Here is a 20,000-nt window from a genome sequence, read left to right as displayed (position 1 = left end):
GTGCTTAGGCAGGCACTGTAACAACTTTTCATTGAGGTATTAGACCCTCATTGTTCTGTGTGGCTAAGAATCAAATATCCCAGTTACACAGATAGCAAGTGGTGAAAGTGATCTTTGAATCCGGCATGTTTGGGGTCTCCTTTGTGCTGTGCTATTTCCTTAAACTAGGTAGCCTCCCTTAGCTACAACGAGGTATAGCCAACTGTGTACTTAGATGCATGGTAGACATCACAAATTGAAAAGTTACCACCATTCATCTAGCCGCTCAAGGGAAAATTCGAATATGTTCTTGATTCTGGTTTTACTTACCTCCCCACATCTTATTCATCAATAAGCAAATCCTTTTAGTCCTGCTTTAAGATGACTCTCCAGTCAATCCAGTTCTCTTTATTCACAGCCACTGACCAGGCAGAGGGTATTCTCTCCCCATGTGGATCCTGTGCTCCCCCTTATTGTCCATTTTCTGCTTAGCAGCTAGAGTAATATATAACAACATAAATCAGATTGCTTAAAAACCTCCAGTTACTTTATATTTTGTACATAATAAAATCCAAACATGACTAGTAAGGGATCAAGAAGTGCTTCTGGTATTTTCTATTGTTATACTAGTTATGTCTTCTCAGAGTTTGAACTCTTCGGGAATAGAATCATGTGTTCCATTTTATGAGCCCCAGAGCACCTGGTTTAATTGTTGAGGTATGACACAGTGTAAGTGTGAATTTTGGAGTTAGACTTGTGATGCACTTCTGGTTCTGGTATCTGTAGGCATACATTTATTTTTTTTAAGATTTTACTTATTTATTAGAGCACAAGCAGGGTGGGTGGAAGAGGCAGAGGGAGAAGCAGACTCCCTGTGGAGCAGGGAGCCTGTTGTGGTGCTCGATCCCAGGACCCTGAGATCATGACCTGAGCTGAAGGCAGACGCTTAACAAACTGAGCCACCCAGGTACCCCTGTAGCCATTCATCTGTGAGCAAGTTATTTAACTGTATGAAAGTTAACTAAACTTACCTCTGTGTTGTGTTTGTTGAGGTGTGACAAGGAATAAATGAGATAATCTGTTTTATAGCATATATAAAGGCACCCCATAGCATGCATAGTGACTTTACCGAATGGTTACTTTATTATTGAGGTCACAGTTGTTCAATATATTTCACTAATTTGGACCACTCTGTTCTATAAATGCTTAGATTTCCCTTTGGAGATAATACATAAAGTTATATATGTAATGAGCTACGTATTATATATGTAAAAGATCTAACTTGTATTTAGTTAGGTGGTGTACATACAGTATTAAAGTAAGCAAGATTTTTGCTTTTTTTTTTTTTTTTCCATTTTTCTTTCCTTTCTTCTAGGGAGAAGAGGACTTGCTTGCCTGGCTTGTGGTCAACATCTGGAGGTAGTGCACTCTCTAACAGGAGAGCGGTTGTCTGCGTATAGATTCAGTGCAGTCAATCAACAGCCTCCTGTGATCCTGGCGATGAAGGAATTCTCTTGGCAGAAGAGAGTTGGATTGTTAATTGGATTAGAAGAAGCGGAAGGGAGTGTTCTCTGTCTTTATGACCTTGGCGTGTCCAGAGTGGTTAAAGCAGTTGTTCTTCCTGGAAGGGTAGGTACTGGTTAAGGCCTGTGAGCTACAGCTTTCAGAGCTGAGCCCCCCTGCTGAGGACACAGGTGTGTTCACTTTGTGAACGTTCAGTGAGCTGCACATTCATAATTCATTTACTTCTATGACATTGTGTTAGTTGTCATTAAAAGTTCAAGATCAAAAAGAGGTTCAAGATAGTATATTATCAAAAGAACCTAACACTTAAAATAGAACTTTCTTATTCTTGGTTACAGAATTGCAGAGTGAAAGTAGGGATGACATCAAGTGTTCTAATATTCTTTTATATGAAATTATCATCTGAGTCTTGTTATCTTCAGTTGTGTTTTTCAAGGTTACTGAAAGTTTGTATTAGAATATTATGTTCATTAGTATGGCATTTTTTTGTTTTTCTTTTTTAATTTGAGACTGTAGCCTTGAAGCACTATGGAAAATATGTCTTCACTGTTGTTTAAGTTTTGAATAATATTTAAATAGCAGATTCATTTCTAATCACCATTTATTAATTCTAATATATGTATGTCTTCCATATGCCAAACATCTTAACCAGTAGTAAAGTATAGAAGTACTTTGAATTCAGGTTGTTTCTTCAGTGGGTTTATTCCTACTCTTTCATATGCTAAAAAAAAGTATGTCCTTAACAAATATATGCACACATATAAATACAAAATGATGTAAGAGTAGAATTCTCTCTGTACATAGTATGGAAAAAATATGTAGCAAATATATAATAGCATATAAACAATATACAGTATAGACAATGTATAAAAATATATAACATACAGACAAATGTAGGCATGCATATAAATGTTCTGTTGTGGTCATAGAATAGCATTTTTAAAGTTAAGAGGGAGATAAATGTCAAAATACTATGTTTTTGCCATTTACAGAAGCTGCCTCAGTGGGCAAATATAGGGGTCTGAAATGGTTTATAGCCTGGTTATCTTAATCTTGCCAATGCAGATTTTAAAGGCAGAATTAATTTAGCAGTTTATTGAGTGCTTACTCTAGATCAAACTATGTGCTAGATTTTGGAGATGAGTAGATAAGTAGAACTTGGTCCACACTGTTAAAAGCTGGTACTCTAGTGGGAAAAGACAGGTCATACGTTTACAGCATAAATATAATGAGTATTTTGGTAAACTCAAGCACATGGAACATGGAAACGAAACAGGTGGATAATTTCTATTCATAGAGGTTGGACGTTTCAGGCAAAGAGACCAGCATGTAAAAAGTCATAGTATTTAGAACATTTGGGAACTGACCTTATTTGGAATGGCTGTGGGAGAGGGGAAGGCGGAGGTGGGGTCTAGAAGTGCTCAGCGTTCAGATAGTAAATGGCCTTGTTTGCAGTTTGTGGCCACTGCCTGAAGTCTCTGGTGAAGTCATTTTAAGTTTAAAGCAGAACTCTATAGTGTAAAAAGCTCGTTGGATTGGAGTAGTTCGGGCAGATAATGATGATGAGCCAAACCAGGGAAATGACTCTGGAAACGGAGATGATGGGGCAGATTCAGAGTACACTCAGGAGGTGACATGGGTAGGACCTGTTCATCATTTGGTTAAGAGTAAATGAAAAGGGGGCGCCTGGGTGGCTCAGTTGGTTAAGCGACTGCCTTCGGCTCAGGTCATGATCCTGGAGTCCCGGGATCGAGTCCTGCATCGGGCTCACTGCTCAGCAGGGAGTCTGGTTCTCCCTCTGACCCTCCCCCCTCTCATGCTCTATCTCATTCTCTCTCTCAAATAAATAAATTAAATCTTAAAAAAAAAAAGAGTAAATGAAAAGGAACAAGACTTATTTTTTTTATTTTTTAAAGATTTTTATTTATTTGAGGGAGAGAGAGAGAGCACGCGTGTGCACACATGAGCAGGAGGGAGGGGCAGAGGGAGAAGGAGAAGCAGACTCCCTGGCTGAGCATGGAGCCCAACTTGGGGCTCCATCCCAGGACCCCAAGGTCATGACCTGAGCTGAAGGCAGACTGTTTTGTTTTTTTTAAGATCTTATTTATTTGACACAGAGAGACACAGCGAGAGAGGGAACACGAGCAGGGGGAGTGGGAGAGAGAAGCAGGCTTCCAGCCGAGCGGGGAGCCTGATGCGGGGCTCAATCCCAGGATCCTGGGATCATGACCTGAGCCAAAGGCAGACGCTTAACGAGTGAGCCACCCAGGCGCCCCAGAACAAGAGTTCTAGATAAGTTCCTGGTTGCTCAGTTGTGTGGATGGCTGGCATCCCATGGAAGAGGGAGAAGGGAAAGATGAAGAGAGTAGTGATAGATAACCTTCCATACAAGTTTGGTTAACTAGTTGTTTTTTGGCTAGGGCACAGTATCCCCTGTTAAATTTGTTTGCTTTTAACTGCCTTACTAATTAAGGTACCATTATCAGTTAATTCAGAGTATTTGTATGGGGAATGCAAACAGATAGAGTTCTTAATTCCTATCTGAGGGAATTGAAGAGACGGTGCTCTAGTATTTATAGACATTATTGCCATAATTTAGAAAAGGAAGACAGTCCATGAAATTACAGCTTTCAGAATTAGAAACACTAGAATGTTTTGTGTACCAATGAAATATAGACAGAGCCAGGCTTTAGTCTGTGATAATAGATTACAGCCCGAAACAAACTTAACTTGTATTAATGCATAAACCATTGATAATAAATTTCCTCCTTTCTAGGACTCATCAGTATCATAATAGAAGTCACTAAACACTTAATTATCATATATCATACTTAATTCTTGTGAATTAATAGGAAACAGAAGGAAAGCTGAGTATAAAATACAGACTATTTACTTAGGTACAGACATTTAAAATTTGACTCATGAGAGGAAGAGGTAAAAACATAACTGTAATGTAGCTATAGTATGATATTTTTTTATTTTAATTTTTTATTTTTTATTTTATTTTATTTTTTTTAAGATTTTATTTATTTATTTGAGAGAGAGAATGAGATAGAGAGAGAGAGCATGAGAGGGGGGAGGGTCAGAGGGCGAAGCAGGCTCCCCGCTGAGCAGGGAGCCCGATGCAGGACTCGATCTCGGGACTCCAGGATCATGACCTGAGCTGAAGGCAGTGGCTTAACCAACTGAGCCACCCAGGCGCCCAATTTTAATTTTTTTAAAAAAATATTTGACAGAGTGAGAGAGGGAATACAAGCAGGGGGAGTGGGAGAGGGAGAAGCAGGCTTCCTGCGGAGCAGGGAGCCTGATGCGGGGCTTGATCCCAGGACCTGGGACCATGACCTGAGCCGAAGGCAGATGCTTAACGACTGAGCCACCCAGGCACCCCTACAGTATGATTTTTTAAAAATAGTTTAAGTTCTTGTTAAATATCAGTGATCCAGTCACTGCCGAAGCTTAGTGTGAAGTCCATTGTAATATGGCCCTTTTAAAGAAGGTTAGACCTCTTCAGGCTAAGGCATAAGCAAGACTTTTATTTTAAAGAGTAAACAGTAAATTTTTTTTGAATGATTTATTTTTACTCTTCCTTAGGAAAAGAGGCTATCTAATCATGGAGTAGCTGGTTGAGAGCTTTGAAGAGAAAAATCTAGATTTGAGTTTTACACTTAATGTCTGTGTGACTTGAATAACCACAGCTAAACTTTCTAAGTTTCAGGGTGGTTTCATCTTTGAACAGGTAGAATTATATATGATCCAATATCCAGGGTTATCATGAACATTACATGAACCAGTTAGCACAAGGCCTGGCATATAGTAAGCTTTCAGTAAACATCAGTTATTGCAGCGGCATGATTTGTTATATATTGAAATAATGGTGTCATTTCTATTTTATCTGAAGATTTCATTATGTTATTCAGATTCACAAGTATCAAATGCAAATTTATAATTCTCTAGTAGAAAATGTTTAAATCCATGGTAACTAATAACCTGCTTTAACATCCAAATTTGTTTATTGTGTTTTTTCATTGTATTTTCTCACTTTGTATAAGAAAAACAAATGCTGTATTCTGCTTTCTAGGTGACCGCGATTGAACCCATAATTAGTCATGGAGGAGCCAGTGCCGGCACTCAGCATTTGCACCCAAGCCTCCGATGGCTTTTTGGTGTGGCTGCAGTGGTGACCGATGTTGGACAGATCCTTCTTATTGACCTGTGTTTGGATGACATGTCATGCAGTCAGAATGAATTAGAGGCCTCAGGTAATTGTTTCAAACCCAAAACTGAGCACCTGAATACTCTGATGCAATGGATTGGGTTTTTTCCCTTAAATATTGAAAATTTTTTATATAGAAGCTTCTCTTCATGTGTCTTTGTTTCTTTTATTGTTTGGACTTACTGTATTATTGTTTTGGGCACTGGATACTTTTTGCATGAGTTACTCTATTTTATTGATGAGTTATTCATATACTTAAAGTAGGTATTGACAGAAATGGAGATTTTGATTTGTTTTTCCGTATACACTTGAAAAATAGCTGTTATTAAGTATATGCCAGAAGAAGGGCTGAAGGTATAAAATCTTGATCTTTATCAGACAGTATAAAACTGTCCAGCTGTGTAGGATCTAACAGTGTTTTTGGCACGCTAGTTATGTGCCTACGGTAAGGCCAAGTTAGAAATAAGGTAGTGTAATAGGAAATAAAATAGTAATCGAAGGTTTTCTTTCACAAAATAACATCCTAAGATAGAACTAATGCTTACTCATATTTTTACAAATTGAGGAGAATTTTCTTCCTTTAACACTAATAATGTTTATAAATCTTCTCATCAAATGTTTTCCGTTCTTTGATTTTTATTTATGGGACATTTAAATGATTGATTTATACAGGGAGGAGAACTAACCTAAAAATCTTAAAAAATGTATGTGTTAAAAAGTTTCAGGAAAGGACCATTTGATCTTGAAGACCTTCTTAATAGTTAAAGCAGTCCTGTACTATTAGGGCAGATCGGTTTCTCTGTGGATTAGCTAAGAAACAAATAATTATTTTATCCCAATTTATAATGAGCATAACTAATAAAAATTGTCAGTGCGTAGTAAAACTAATTAAAACTTCAAGTAGTAAAAATTGTATTTAACCAGAAATTTAAGAACCAAATCAAATTTCTGAGCAAAATTTTAAATCTGTAAAATACGACTTGAAAGAACTTGATTTGGCAGAAATAATGGCCACATGGACACTTAAGAAAAAAAAAAAGAAGAAAAATTCTCACAGTGATAGAAACAAAATCTGATATGTACAAAGATCTGACTGATTAACCCTGGGTAAAGTTTAAAAGAAAAGAATTGACTAGCAGAAATAACAGTAATTAAAAATGTATTTATAGAATATTAGAAGTGCTTGAACTGCTCTTTATAGAAAACTTGGTAGAGGACTTCAGTAGTCTTTTTTTTTTTTTTTAAGATTTTATTTATTTATTTGAGAGAGAGAATGAGATAGAGCATGAAAGGAGGGAGGGTCAGAGGGAGAAGCGGACTCCCTGCTCAGCAGGGAACCCGATGCGGGACTCGATCCAGGGACTCCAGGATCATGACCTGAGCCGAAGGCAGTCGCTTAACCAACTGAGCCACCCAGGCACCCAAGGACTTCAGTAGTCTTGATGGAATTTTGTTCCAGAGTTTTGTAGACAATATCATTCTACATGTAAGGCTAATTAAGATGCTTGTATTCATAATTAAAACTCTCTTCAGGGGCGCCTGGGTGGCTCACTCGTTAAGCGTCTGCCTTCGGCTCAGGTCATGATCTCAGGGTCCTGGGATTGAGCTCCGCATTGGGCTCCCTGCTCGGCTGGAAGCCTGCTTCTCCCTCTCCCACTCCCCCTGCTTATGTTCCTCTCTTGCTGTGTCTCTCTCTGTCAAATAAATAAAATCTTAAAAATAAACCTCTCTTCAGACCAAAATAGTGGAGTTAAAACATCCTTTATTTCAGAGATCAGCAATCAGTAGTTGAATTCAGCACAAGGATGATTTTATAATGGAACTCTTTGGATTGTGATCAGAGATCAAAATCCTTTCTCAGTTATAAGATTTACAAAGCCATTGAATAAAAAATTGGGGTTTAATGCAAAAGTTTTTGTTTACAAAAGTAATTTATGATTACAGCTATTTGGACTTTGCTGTAATACACGTAATATAGAAAGTGAAGTTCCGGGGCGCCTGGGTGGCTCAGTCAGTTAAGCGTCTGCCTTTGGCTCAGGTCATGATCCCAGCGTCCTGGGATCGAGTCCCACATTGGGCTCCCTGCTCAGTGTTTCTCCTCCTTCTGCCCCTCCCACGCTTGTGCATGCGTGCTCTTACTCTAATAAATAAAATCTTTTTTAAAAAAAAAAAGTGAAATTCCTAATATTTATCATACTATATACTGTTTTACAACTTTTCTAAACCTAATGGTATTGTACATCTTTCCACATCAATACAGCTAGAGCCTACCTTACTCTCTTGAATAAGTGTACATTATTCCGTTGTATGAAGTACTTATTTTGGCAAAGTTTAATCCTTGCTCTTTGGAAAAATAATCAGAAGCAGAAGGGATTAGGAGAGTAATTGTTCAAGTACAATGTATGATTTTTCCCTTCTTCATAACAGCATTGAGGGAGTCTGCCCTTGCTCGTGGTTGTATCAATATATGGGCCTGAGTATTTTTCCTTTTATTGAAGATTTCAGAGATCTTCAAGTAGAAGAATATAAGAATTCCCACATACCCGTCACCTAAATTGTTTTCAGAACTTACCATATGTGCATCTTTTTTCTTTCTTTTCCCTCTTCCTCCTTTTGCCTCTGCATTAATTTAAAGCAAATATTGGCTGTCCTGTATAATCGTAATGCCATTATCATTCCTAACTATAATAATAATTCCTTGCAATAGTCTAATAACTAGTCCGTAATTACATGGCTCTAGAGCATCTTTTTGCATTTGTATTGTTTGAATCCGGATCCGAACAAGGTCCACACATGACATTTGAGTTGTCTCCTGTCTCCTTGAATGTAGAGCAGACCTTCCTCTAACTTCTCCTTTCCTATTTATTTTTAGTTCTACTGACTTGTTGGAGAAGTTAGTTTATCTGATAGAATGCCCCACATTTTGGAATTAGTGGAGTGTTTTCATGTGGTGTCATTTACATTTTGTATTTTCTGCAAATGTAAGTTAGCTCTGATTAGGTTCAAATGTGACATTTGGCAAGGACACTTCCAGAAGTGCTGGATATTTCCTACTGTATCATATCGGGAGGACATGATGTCTTGTTTCACCTTTAGTGATCAGTGGGTCCAGATGATGACACTGCAGTCCTTCCTTGTTAAAGTTTCCCATCTGCCTTTGTACCAGTGATTCTCAGCCAGGGGTGACGTTTGCCTTCTAGGGGATCTTTGATAATATCCTGGGGACATTTTTGGTTGTTGCTCCTGGAGGGAGATGGTGCTACTGCCATCTAATAGACAGGCCTGGGGATGCAGTTTACCATCTTGCAGTGCGTAGGACTGTTCCCCTCGGCAAAGATTTATCTGACCCAGAGTGTCCGTGGAGCCAAGCTTGAAAAACCCAATTTAAATGAATTGTTTCATCCATTGAGATTGTTACCTTAAATCTCTTGATTCAGTAGGGGATACAAAAATGATACATAAAATTATGTTAATCTAAAGAATTTTCTCATTATAACTAGGGCTATTTGTTTACCCTGAAATACAGTTTGTACGGAAGAGGCAGGATGAATGCTTACTATTTTTTTAAGTACTAATTTTCAGAGTAAGGAGCTGGTACCCAGTTACTTAAAATGGTTCAGTAAGGTCTTTTGTTGGTGAGGACAGGAACTCAGGAGGTTTTGCATACTTCATGTGTTTCATTCATTTACTTTCATTATTGTTTACTGATGTTCAAAAGAAATTTTTTTTTTAAACTCATGAGCACCTCTTCATGTAGTCTCACAGATCCCCTTTAGACTTTGATAATCAGTTTCCTAGATTTCTGGCACAAGATGTCCTAGGCTCATCTTAACATATTTTCTGCCCCAGGCCTGGAACCGGCCATTTCTCCAAGGGGAATATTTAGGTTCTTAGTTCTAAATTTGAATAAGGAAACCCATCAGCTTTTTGTTTAAAAAAAAAAAAAAAGAGGGGCGCTGGGTGGCTCAGTTGGTTTAGTGTCTGCCTTCAGCTCAGGTCACGATCCCAGAGTCCTGGGATCGAGCCCCGCACTGGGCTCCCTGCTTAGCCGGGAGCCTGCTTCTCTCTCTGCCCCTTTCCCCTGCTTGTGCTCGCTCACTCTTTCTCTCTGTCTAAAATGAATAAATAAAATCTAGGAAAAAAAAAAGAAAACCCTGTCAGCTTTGTTTATGATTATTAAGGAAATTGTGTAATCCTTTTTTAAAAAAGTGTACTTCAGATATTTGAGATGTACCCTAAGGTTTTTTTTTAAAATTACACAGTTAAATGTATTTTGAAAATTAGAGCATTTAACCTAGGTATGGTTGGCTGTTTTATAGTTCAGCATGCTTTGTTATCACTGATCTGATTTTAATTGACCACAGTAGTCCTCAGTTGAAGCTTGAATAGTGGGTGACACATTTGCTTTTATGGTTGTTATGATCTGTTAATCTTACTTTGTCTTGTTTTTCTAGACCTTGAAGTTGTAACCGGCATCCCGGCCGAAGTTCCACACATCAGGGAGACTGTGATGCGCGAGGGCCGCCACCTGTGTTTCCAGCTTGTGAGCCCGTCGGGCACTCCCGTGTCAGCCCTTCGCTACATCAGCAGGACGAACCAGCTTGCCGTGGGCTTCTCTGATGGCTACCTAGCTCTTTGGAATATGAAGAGCATGAAAAGAGAGTAAGTATGACTTTCTTCTCTCGGTTATTGGTAGTTTCTTTCTGAATATAACTTGTACTTAATTATTACTATTTTAAAATTAGCATAAAGAGAAAAGGGTATGGTTAAAAATAAGACTTTTTTTTTTTTTTAAGTTTTATTTATTTAAGTAATCTCTGCACACTATCTGAGGCTCGAACTCATGACTCCAAGATCAAGAGTTCCATGCTCTTCTGACTGAGCCAGCCAGGTGCCCCTCTTTTTTTTTTTTTTAAATAAAAAATCTTTTTAAAAAATTGCTGCAAAATTAACCCTTTATTGAGGGAAGTGCCCTTAATTGAGGGAGGTAGCAGATCGGCATTATAGACTTTTAATCTCTCTGAAGAGTTAAGTAGATGCCTGTTTTTCTCATAAGTTGTCAATTTAATATTCATTTTTTTTCAAGGCATATTGGATTTTTTTTTTTTTTTTAAGCACATACTAGTGATGAAGTGGCAGTGCTGTTACCTAGTAGCTCCCTAGGGCAAGTCCACCTCAACTCTCTTTGCTTGAGAACTTTTTACCAGCTCTTGTCTTGGAATTGCTGCTCAGTGAATGCCTGGAGAACCTGGCTTCCACAGGCTTTCCCCTGGCACTGTTCTCTCTTGGCGAACTGTGCTTTCCAAGTGGTTTGTGGGAATTCTTCAGATTCTCCCTCACGGGCACTCCCATGTCAGCCCTTCGCTACATCAGCAGGACGAACCAGCTTGCGGTGGGCTTCTCTGATGGCTCTGGGGTGTCATGGTGAGGAAACTAAGCGCAGGCAGCTGAGGTGGAGTGTTGTGTCCGTGTTCATCTTTCCTAGGGGGCCTCTAGCTGGGAGCAGCCCACAGTGGCGCATCCTCACCTGACAGGAGGCATGAGTTCCCACATGCGCATATGTGGGCACACTAGTAGTTTTGGCCCTTCCCCCGGCCATGCCTGTTGCCTCACTGTCCTGTGCCCTGTGCATTAAGATCAGATGATCGTGTGAACAGTAGATGCTCCAACCCAGATTTTCACATGAGACCCAGTATGAACTGTCCTATTTTTTGTGCCTGTTGTAGATACTACACACAGCTGGAGGGTGGAAGAGTTCCCGTGTATGCGGTCACTTTTCAGGAACCTGAGAATGATCCGCGTAATTGCTGTTACTTGTGGGCTGTTCAGTCGACACAAGATAGGTAAGTGTGATGCGTGTGGTTTTTAAAAACACTTGTCAAAGATGAGGCAGCAGTTCATTTCTTTTGGAAAGTCTTGTAGTATTTGTCTTTTTAGTGAAAACAGCATAGTTCAGTGAATTAATGAGTGGTAGTTGAAATGATTTTGAAAGTTAAATGATTGTTTCGACATGGTTGAGTAAATTCTGGGATATTAAGAAATGGTGCTTGTTTGACTTGTTTGAATGCTGTTTCTAAGAGTAAGCCAATATAGGGGAGTGAGCAGCCTCTTATTGCCTTAGACAATTTTTATGGCCTTCTGTGTTCTTACACTTTTATAATCTCATTTCTTCTCTTTGTTGTGTATGCCTCTCTCGTTTTTATTTACCCTTACTCTGTTCCCTGGTCCTCCTGTTTGCCTTTTTCAGTATATTCTCAGCATTAACTTGGTTAATTTTTCTGTCATAAGGTCTAATTTTGTCCCAATTACAGTTAGTGAGAAATCTTTCAACTGAATTCTAACCAGTTAAATTTGTTCAACTAGAATAGTGTAAGTATTGATTTTCTTCTTATTTTTCTTTTGTTCTTTCTTGGATGATCAGTGAAACAGTTGAGCTTGTGGTATAAATGGCTTGATGGTGATAATGTGCGCTTCCCAGTACTTTTCTCTTCCCAAGTCCATCCTGCCTTGGGCTCTAGGCAACCTGCATTGTGGTCACTTGGGGTTTTGTGTTCTTATGTCTCCACTTGGTGGTTTGGTCTTGCCTTACTCTGTAGTAAGTCAGGAAATGGAGAATTGATTTGCCACTTTGAAATTTGTCAATCCTGGAAAAATACTGAAATGAAAATACAGAGCCTGCTGTTAGGCTACCCCCTCCTTGAGTCAAACCCGTATTTCCATTCATCTGGGGGGGGGGGGCAGCAATTGGAGGGATGTGACCTGTGAGGGCTCTGGGTGGTGGGGAATGTGAGGGGACTTTCATCTAAACAGTTGTTGTATTCTGCTTATTTTTCCTCCTAGGACTGTCTCTTAGGATAAGTTCCATTAATTTTTTATTCTTTATGTGGGTTTTTGTATTTTACTTTTTCTGAATTTCTCACACTAAACTCTAGAGTGCTTTCCTCTTATTTTGGAACTTGGTGAATAAGTCTGACTTCTTTTTTACCATACCACTCTTGATTCTTTTGGTGTTATCTGTAAGTGATGCCCACTCTATTATAATCATGAAGCTATCTGAATATTCTCTGTTCCTGATTTTCTTTTGTAAAATCCTTGTGAAATGTATGCGCTTCCTTTGTCCTTTTTTGAGGTAGTTTTCAGAGCTCTCTACAGCTGATTCTTGAACAAGGTGGGAGCTGGGGCTCTGACCCCTCTGTGAAGTCAGAAATCCATGAAAACTTTTGACACCTGCCCCCTCCCAAATTTAGCTACTAATAGCCTGCTGTTGACTGGAAGCCCTACCAATAAACATCAATAATTAGCACGTATTTTGTGTGTTAAATGTGTTACACACTGTATTCTTTAATGCCTTTTTGCTTAATTTTTTCAGTATATCTATGCTATGTGGTTCATCTGCAAGGTTTTTCAAACTGTCACAAATCTCCAAAAAACTTCCCACTGTATTTATTGAAAAAAATCTGCATACAAATGGACCACACAGTTGAAACTTGTGTTGTTCAAGGGTCACATGTATTTGCATTTGAAGCACAAATGAATCATAGTTTAAAATATGGGCAGAATATACTGTTTTCGGTTTCTCTTAACAAGGTGATGCCCTGTATTTACTTGTATTCATTATTCACAACACACCGAGGAAGTAACCCATAGGAACAATTCTCTAATGACTTGTAAACCACTTTCTAGTACTGTATATAATATTCTTTTAATAGGACAGGGTTAATTTAATTGGTAAGTTGGGTTATTTATTTCTGCATGATTTACTTTGCATTTGTCACTATTACTGATGTGAGATATTTTTGAGAGTGGTATTTTTGTGGACTTCTAGTCTTTGATTTGGGCCCTTAAATTAGTATGTCATGGGCCTCTTTGAGAATCTGATGAAGACTGTGATATATATTGGTATGTGTATGTAATATGATTTAAAGCAGAATTCCTGACCTGTGATCTGTGTGTAGACATAGAGCAGTCTGTGAGCTCCCGGAAATGATATATAAAATTATTTACATTTGTTCATATATGTCTATGAACAATATGCAATAAAAATATATTTGTGTACACATATACAAATAGTATGTATATACATGTATAAATAATACTTGTATACTGGAAACAACACCTACATATATAAGTGATACTTACACACATACTGGTATATTTAAGTGGATGTTATTGGTATTATAAGTAAATGAAAATAATATAAACTTAGATTATAAGTCTAAATTAAGAAAGACGATGATGTGCTCCTTCCTTTTCCCCATCAGAGTGATTATTTAAACAATAAAAAAGGAAAAAAAAATCACCGTAGAGTGATTATATCACCACAGAATTACATGAGTATAGATCTTAAATTGTTGCCATAGTGCTCATCAATTATAATAAAAGCCACATTAAATTTTTAAAACTTACTTTTATTTAAATTCAATTAATTAACATATAATGTATTATTGGTTTCAGAGGTAGAGGTCAGTGATTCATCAATCAAGCCACATTAATTTTGTAATATGGAAAAGTGACTGGTGTTCCCTTTAATGTTGGTTGTATGCAGTTTGTCTTATTTAATATTTGGTCTTTTAGAGGTTATTTGTCTTTGTTTCATGTCCATGTGTTTATTCATTCCACAAAATCATTGAGTGTTTATATGTGCTAGTGACTGTTGTCGAAAATGTAACAATGCGTAGCACCAATAAATTTCTGTTCTTCCAGATGTTCTATTTCAGCGAGTATATTTCATAAATATACTAGTGCATGTATTTCATATAATTTCAGTTAGTGATGTTAAATACAGAAAAAGCTGGGAGAGGAGATATGGAATGTGTGGTATAGGGAACTGCTCTTTTAGATAGTGTAGTTGGGGAGATTTGAACAAAGTCAGTTGGGGCAGGTAGGTAGGAGAGCCATGGGGGAGATCTCGGGGAAAGAATGCAAAGGCCTTAGAAAAATGTCTCAAGGAAAAGGAAGAAGAACGGTAAAGGGTAGAATGCAGACTGGTCATAGATGAGGTCAGAAGAGTAGAACTAGTTTATATAGGGCCATGGAGGCCAGGATAAGGTAAGTATATGAGTTTGGTCTGGTCTAAATTAGTTTCTGATGGGAGGGTCTGAGCATTAGTATTTTGTCAAAGCTTCTTTGATGATTGTAATAATAAGCAACCAAGATAGGGAACCACTAGCCCAGAGTGAGAACAGTAGAGAAGAAAGCTGGGAATCCTTCTGCACGTGGAGATAATTGATGGTGGAGAAGCAGAGGGTAGAACAGCCAGCAGAGGACTATGGATAGTGTAGTGTGAGGAACATGAAGATCATGTGGTATCCTGGAGGCCAAGTAGAATATGTGTTCTAAGAAAGATCAGCCAGAAAGAATAAGAATTCACATTCAGACAATATGGAAATCTGTGCTCTTAATACTTACTGCACGCTGTCCTTGAGCAGTGAGGAGTTGATTTGGGATCTTTGCTTTATATTCATACTGTATAGCCCTCATCCTGTGGTCCCGGGCAGCAAGATCTTCATTTTAGGTAGAAGCATAACGAGATGGTGGAAGAAGGAACAAAGGACATGCAGTCCCCTAAGGACAGTTTTCTGTAGTTGCCATGGGATAATTCTGTATACATCCTGTTGGCCAGAACGTGGGCCTCCTGCACCCAGCTCAGAGCACACCTGTTAAAGACGGGGAGAAGCGGTGTTGGGTACACCGCTGTAGTCTCTGCCACATAAGGGGTCACCTAAAGTGTCCAAATAACATCAGCTTAAGTTAATTAGAATCTGTTAAAAATAAAAATCAGTTATTGTTTCAAAGGACTGCATTTTGTGAAAACTAAATCACAGTAAGTTCTTCATGTTGACCTTAGTTTTGTCCTGTGCACTCAGTATTGTATACTAGACAGAAAGAGCTGCTTGATATATTAGTAGGATCTTGAGTGTTTATTCTCAGCTCGTTTCTGTTTCTTTCAGTGAAGGGGATGTGTTGAGTTTACATCTACTTCAGCTGGCCTTTGGTGATAGAAAGTGTTTGGCATCAGGACAAGTCTTGTATGAGGTAAATGGTACTGGGAATATGGGTTCATTATGACCATTTTATCATTGTTTTGCCTTTTTTAGTCTTTAAGATATTAACATTGAAAAGTTATTCTTCTATTCAAGTTAATACTGTATCACAATGTAATGAAAAAAGTGTTAGATTAGGGATCAGAAGACTAGCAGTTTTACCAACATAGCCTTCTTAACTTCCCCACGTATCATTTTCATCTAAAATGAGGGGATTGGACACAACTCATCTTGTGACCTAATTGGTACACAGGAAAATATGCCGCACTTTGTTGCTCTAATATATCAAGCAGTAAGCCATGGGGTGACTTTATAAACAGTCTTGGGGCACCCGACTGGCTCAGTCAGTGGAGCATGCAACCCTTGATCTCGGGGTTGTGAGTTTGAGCCCCACGTTGGGTGTAGAGATTACTTAAAAATGTTTTTTGTTTTGTTTTGTTTTTTTGAAAAAGCGCAAGTGGGGTAGGTGGCAGGGAGAGGGAGAGAGGATCTTAAGTAGGCTCCACGTTCAGCACGGAGCCTGATGTGGGGCTTTTGATCTCACAACCCTGAGATCATGACCTGAGCCAAAATCAAGAGTCAGATGCTCAACTGGCTGAGGCAACCAGGCGCCCCACTTAAAAATAAAAATCTTAAAAAAATACACATTTTTTTAATTAAAAAAATGGTCTTGCCACTTACAAAAGAGGATGAATGCATTAGCCTTTCAGATGACTGTTTCTCCAGCTGAATTTGAAGAAAAGGTGGTGTGCTGCTAATAGCTACGTGGTCAGCCCCTACATTCCTTTCTGTAGAACAGTCTTTCTTAACCTAGTGTTTGAAGTTATGTGGATGGGCTTTAAAGAATCCATGAAGTCTGTGAATTATGTGTGACATTTTTATGATTATGCATTTTTCTAGGGGAGTTTAATAGCTTTCTTAGATTCTTTTCTTTTTTTTCCCACTAAAGATTTATTTATTTGAGAGAGAGAGAGCAGGCATGCACAAGTGGGAGGGGTAGGGAGAAGAAGAGAGGATCCCAAGCAGACTCTGCTGAGCATGGAGCCCATTGTGGGGCTAAATCTTACCATGACCCTGAGACCACGACCTGAGCTGAAACCAAGAGTCAGACACTCACCTGACTGCACCACCCAGGCGCCCCAGCTTCTTAAAGAGATTGATGAACAAAAAAAAATGTGTGGGCTGCTATTCTAGAGCAAGAATTTCTCTGAGAACAGAGGAGCAGGTTTGCTGGCCTGGAGTATCTTTGTAGAGAATAGTGATGGTTAGTCCAGTTCACACTCCAGCCAAAAGTGCCTGAAGGTTCCCGTGGTTGATAACTTTTTTAGAAGGTTTGTTGGTCACTGTTTTCAAGAGACTAAGTTTAGCCTTTTATCTGTGTTTTATGCTATATAAAATTTCAGAGCCCTTTTCAGTGATTTGCTCTCTTTACTCTTAAACTTTTTTGTGTTTTCTTTGTATCATGTAAAAACTCTTTAAATACAGAGAACATTTAATTTTTGAATGATTTCTGGCTTAGAATTCCATTAAGATAGAGATTTTCTGTTTCAGGGGTTAGAGTACTGTGAAGAAAGATACACACTGGACCTCACGGGTGGCATGTTTCCTTTGAGGGGACAGACTAGTAATACCAAACTGTTGGGATGCCAGAGTATAGAGAAATATCGGTATCATGGCGACAGAGAGGAAGGTATGAATGAAGGTTGCTTAAAAGCACTCTTATTATATGTCATATGGAATGCTTGATTTTAATAGTTATCTTGATGTAAGATTTGACAGACTGCTTTTTAGAGTTCATACTCCTGGCAGTTAAAAAATTGGAATATTCTTTAGGTCTGTATCAGATTGTCAGTATTCTCACTCTCCAGTTTGCTATGCAGAACTCAAGAGTCCAATAGATTAAGGGATCCTTGTATTTTAATCCAGCTCTCTAAACAGGCAAGAATGGTCTCTAGTTTTGACTAGTATGAATAGTTTATGAATAATGGTTCCTTCTGTGTATTTTTTGAGACCTATGGCAAACAGGCCTTGGTTGTCTTTAATTTTTCTCTTTCCTTTAGTATCATCCCTTCTTCCTGGTAAACAACCCTTGCATAGGAAAAATGGCATCGATTTGGAATCCATCATGGCTTCAGATCTCTGCTCTGTCACTAGTTGTGACCTTTGACAAATTATTTCACATTTCTGAGCCTCCCTTTCCCCATCTGTGAATGGAATAATACAGTTGTACCTTTTGCAAAGGGTGGCGGTGAGAAATAAATGTGATACCTGCATAGGTTCGTTCAGCTCTGGACATGCTCCCTAGGGCCCTGCTTGTGTGTGTTCTTACTGGGATTCATCCTCATGGTTCGCTCCTCCGTCCTGGGCATGTCCTCTGTGCTTGTTCCACGTCTGTATTTGTGGTCCAGTCTTCATGTCCAACTAAACATGCCCCAAACACAACTCTTCAAACGCTTATCTTTTCTCATTCCCCACTCCCCTCTTTTTTGTTTCCCACTGTTTACTTTTTCATATATTTACTTTTTTCTCTCATTGGTGCCTCTTACTTTGTTCCTATCTTTCCATTCCCCACCACCACCATCCAGGTCCTTGTCTTCCCCTGCTTTCCCAAAGAGCTGGATTAGCCCTTCTCAACTAGAATTCCTCCAAAGAATTAAATGCCTCAAAGCGTCCGTTTTCAGTATTGATATTCTCTGGTACTGGCTGTGTTCCCTTGTTGGGAGAATATGCATTCAAATAATTCTCTACTTTTACGTCCAACACCTCAAAGTTGCCAAAGTGTTAAGTGAAAACAAACCAGGATATAACTTTTCTGATGAGTACTTTTTAATAAAATCTTGAAATGGAGAAATAGTAAAGATATAAGTGAATGAAACCCTTCTTACAGAATGAAACCCTTCTTATAGAATGAGCGATAGAACTGTACTTTGAAATATCAAATATGATTAAAACTTCTTAATTTATGTCAAAATGTTGCTAAAATTTTATTTGGGCTAGTTTTACTTTGTGATTATTTATTCAATTTATAAAAATGATATTCTTTTCTTTTAGCTCTGTCTCCTGACACTAGTGTTTCAGTCTTTACCTGGCAGGTGAATATATATGGACAAGGAAAGCCTTCTATGTATTTGGGGCTTTTTGACATAAATCGTTGGTATCATGCACAGATGCCAGATTCGTTAAGGTATGATTTCGCCCTCTCTTCTTTTTCGTGTTTGTATGTGTAGCAGCTCAGTCATTTAATGATTTTGTAACATTTTCTTTTAGATCAGGAGAATATCTGCATAATTGCTCTTATTTTGCATTGTGGTCACTGGATTCTGTTGTGAACAAGACTTACCCACATTACATCTTGGATATACTAGTAAATGAGAGAAGCTTAAGTCGAGGAATTCCTCCTTCATATCCACCTCCTGAGCAGTTTTTTAATGCAAATATTTACAATTTTGGTATGTATTTCCTTAACATTAGCTTTCGAGAAAAATAACATGCACGAGTATGTATGCCTGTGTATAATATATATTTGTATAGTATATGTGTGGTATGTATATAGTGTGTAGTATACATGTATATATAGTTACCTGTTCATGTCTCATTACTGTTAATATATGGGTAACTTAGGAAATTAATTTGATATGTACATGAGAAATTTAATACTTAGGTATTTTATAAAGATATTATCACTATTACGAATTTGCTAGAAAAGGTAACTATTATTTATGTTGAAGTTTGGTATCTTGTCAGGATGGAAATACCTGGAAAAATTATTTTAAAATTTATTATATGTAATAATTTTGATATCTTGCCTAGCAATCTCTTGTTAGGATAAATTTTGGTGTATTAATGCCATCTACAGTATAATATGTAAGCACATTTTTTTTTTTTTACATCTTTTTTTTTAGATGCCACTTGTTTGTTAAACTCAGGAATTGTTCATATAACTTGTAATGGCTTTCAAAAGGAGGTAGGTAACTAACAATGTGGACAGAGTGTGCCTTATTGAACTGAAGTCAGATCATGGATTTAAACTTTCTTTAGTGTTAATTATATAAACTGTTGTTTCAGCTTAAATGGTAGCTTCTGCTAGGTTTGTGATATGAGCAGTTAGTAGCATCAGTTACTGATGGCAGCCTGCCAGAAGAAGTATTGGGGTTGTGTGGATGTTAGCTACTTGAAATACTTGAACGTTAAGGAAAAGAGCGGAAGTAGGTCAGTGCCTTCACCATATCCCTTTGTATCCG

The 20,000-nt window shown here is 38.2% G+C and overlaps 1 protein-coding gene across 1 annotated transcript in view; it reads left to right on the top strand.

Annotated features, from left to right (window-relative positions):
• The window catches only part of AHCTF1 (AT-hook containing transcription factor 1), a 79,387-nt gene that overhangs the window by 13,608 nt on the left and 45,779 nt on the right, over window positions 1-20,000 (top strand). The window contains exons 4-12 of the mRNA XM_044915968.1: window positions 1,355-1,608; window positions 5,582-5,762; window positions 10,171-10,378; window positions 11,443-11,559; window positions 15,667-15,751; window positions 17,311-17,461; window positions 18,811-18,943; window positions 19,027-19,208; window positions 19,662-19,723. Of these exons, the coding sequence (XP_044771903.1) occupies window positions 1,355-1,608; window positions 5,582-5,762; window positions 10,171-10,378; window positions 11,443-11,559; window positions 15,667-15,751; window positions 17,311-17,461; window positions 18,811-18,943; window positions 19,027-19,208; window positions 19,662-19,723 (1,373 nt within the window). The remainder of the gene's footprint in view (window positions 1-1,354; window positions 1,609-5,581; window positions 5,763-10,170; window positions 10,379-11,442; window positions 11,560-15,666; window positions 15,752-17,310; window positions 17,462-18,810; window positions 18,944-19,026; window positions 19,209-19,661; window positions 19,724-20,000) is intronic.

The sequence above is a fragment of the Neomonachus schauinslandi genome, chromosome 6 (assembly GCF_002201575.2).
Source record: "Neomonachus schauinslandi chromosome 6, ASM220157v2, whole genome shotgun sequence".
NCBI lineage: Eukaryota > Metazoa > Chordata > Mammalia > Carnivora > Phocidae > Neomonachus > Neomonachus schauinslandi.
Note: the sequence above shows the minus strand (reverse complement) of the source record. Positions and strands in the feature narration are given on the sequence as shown.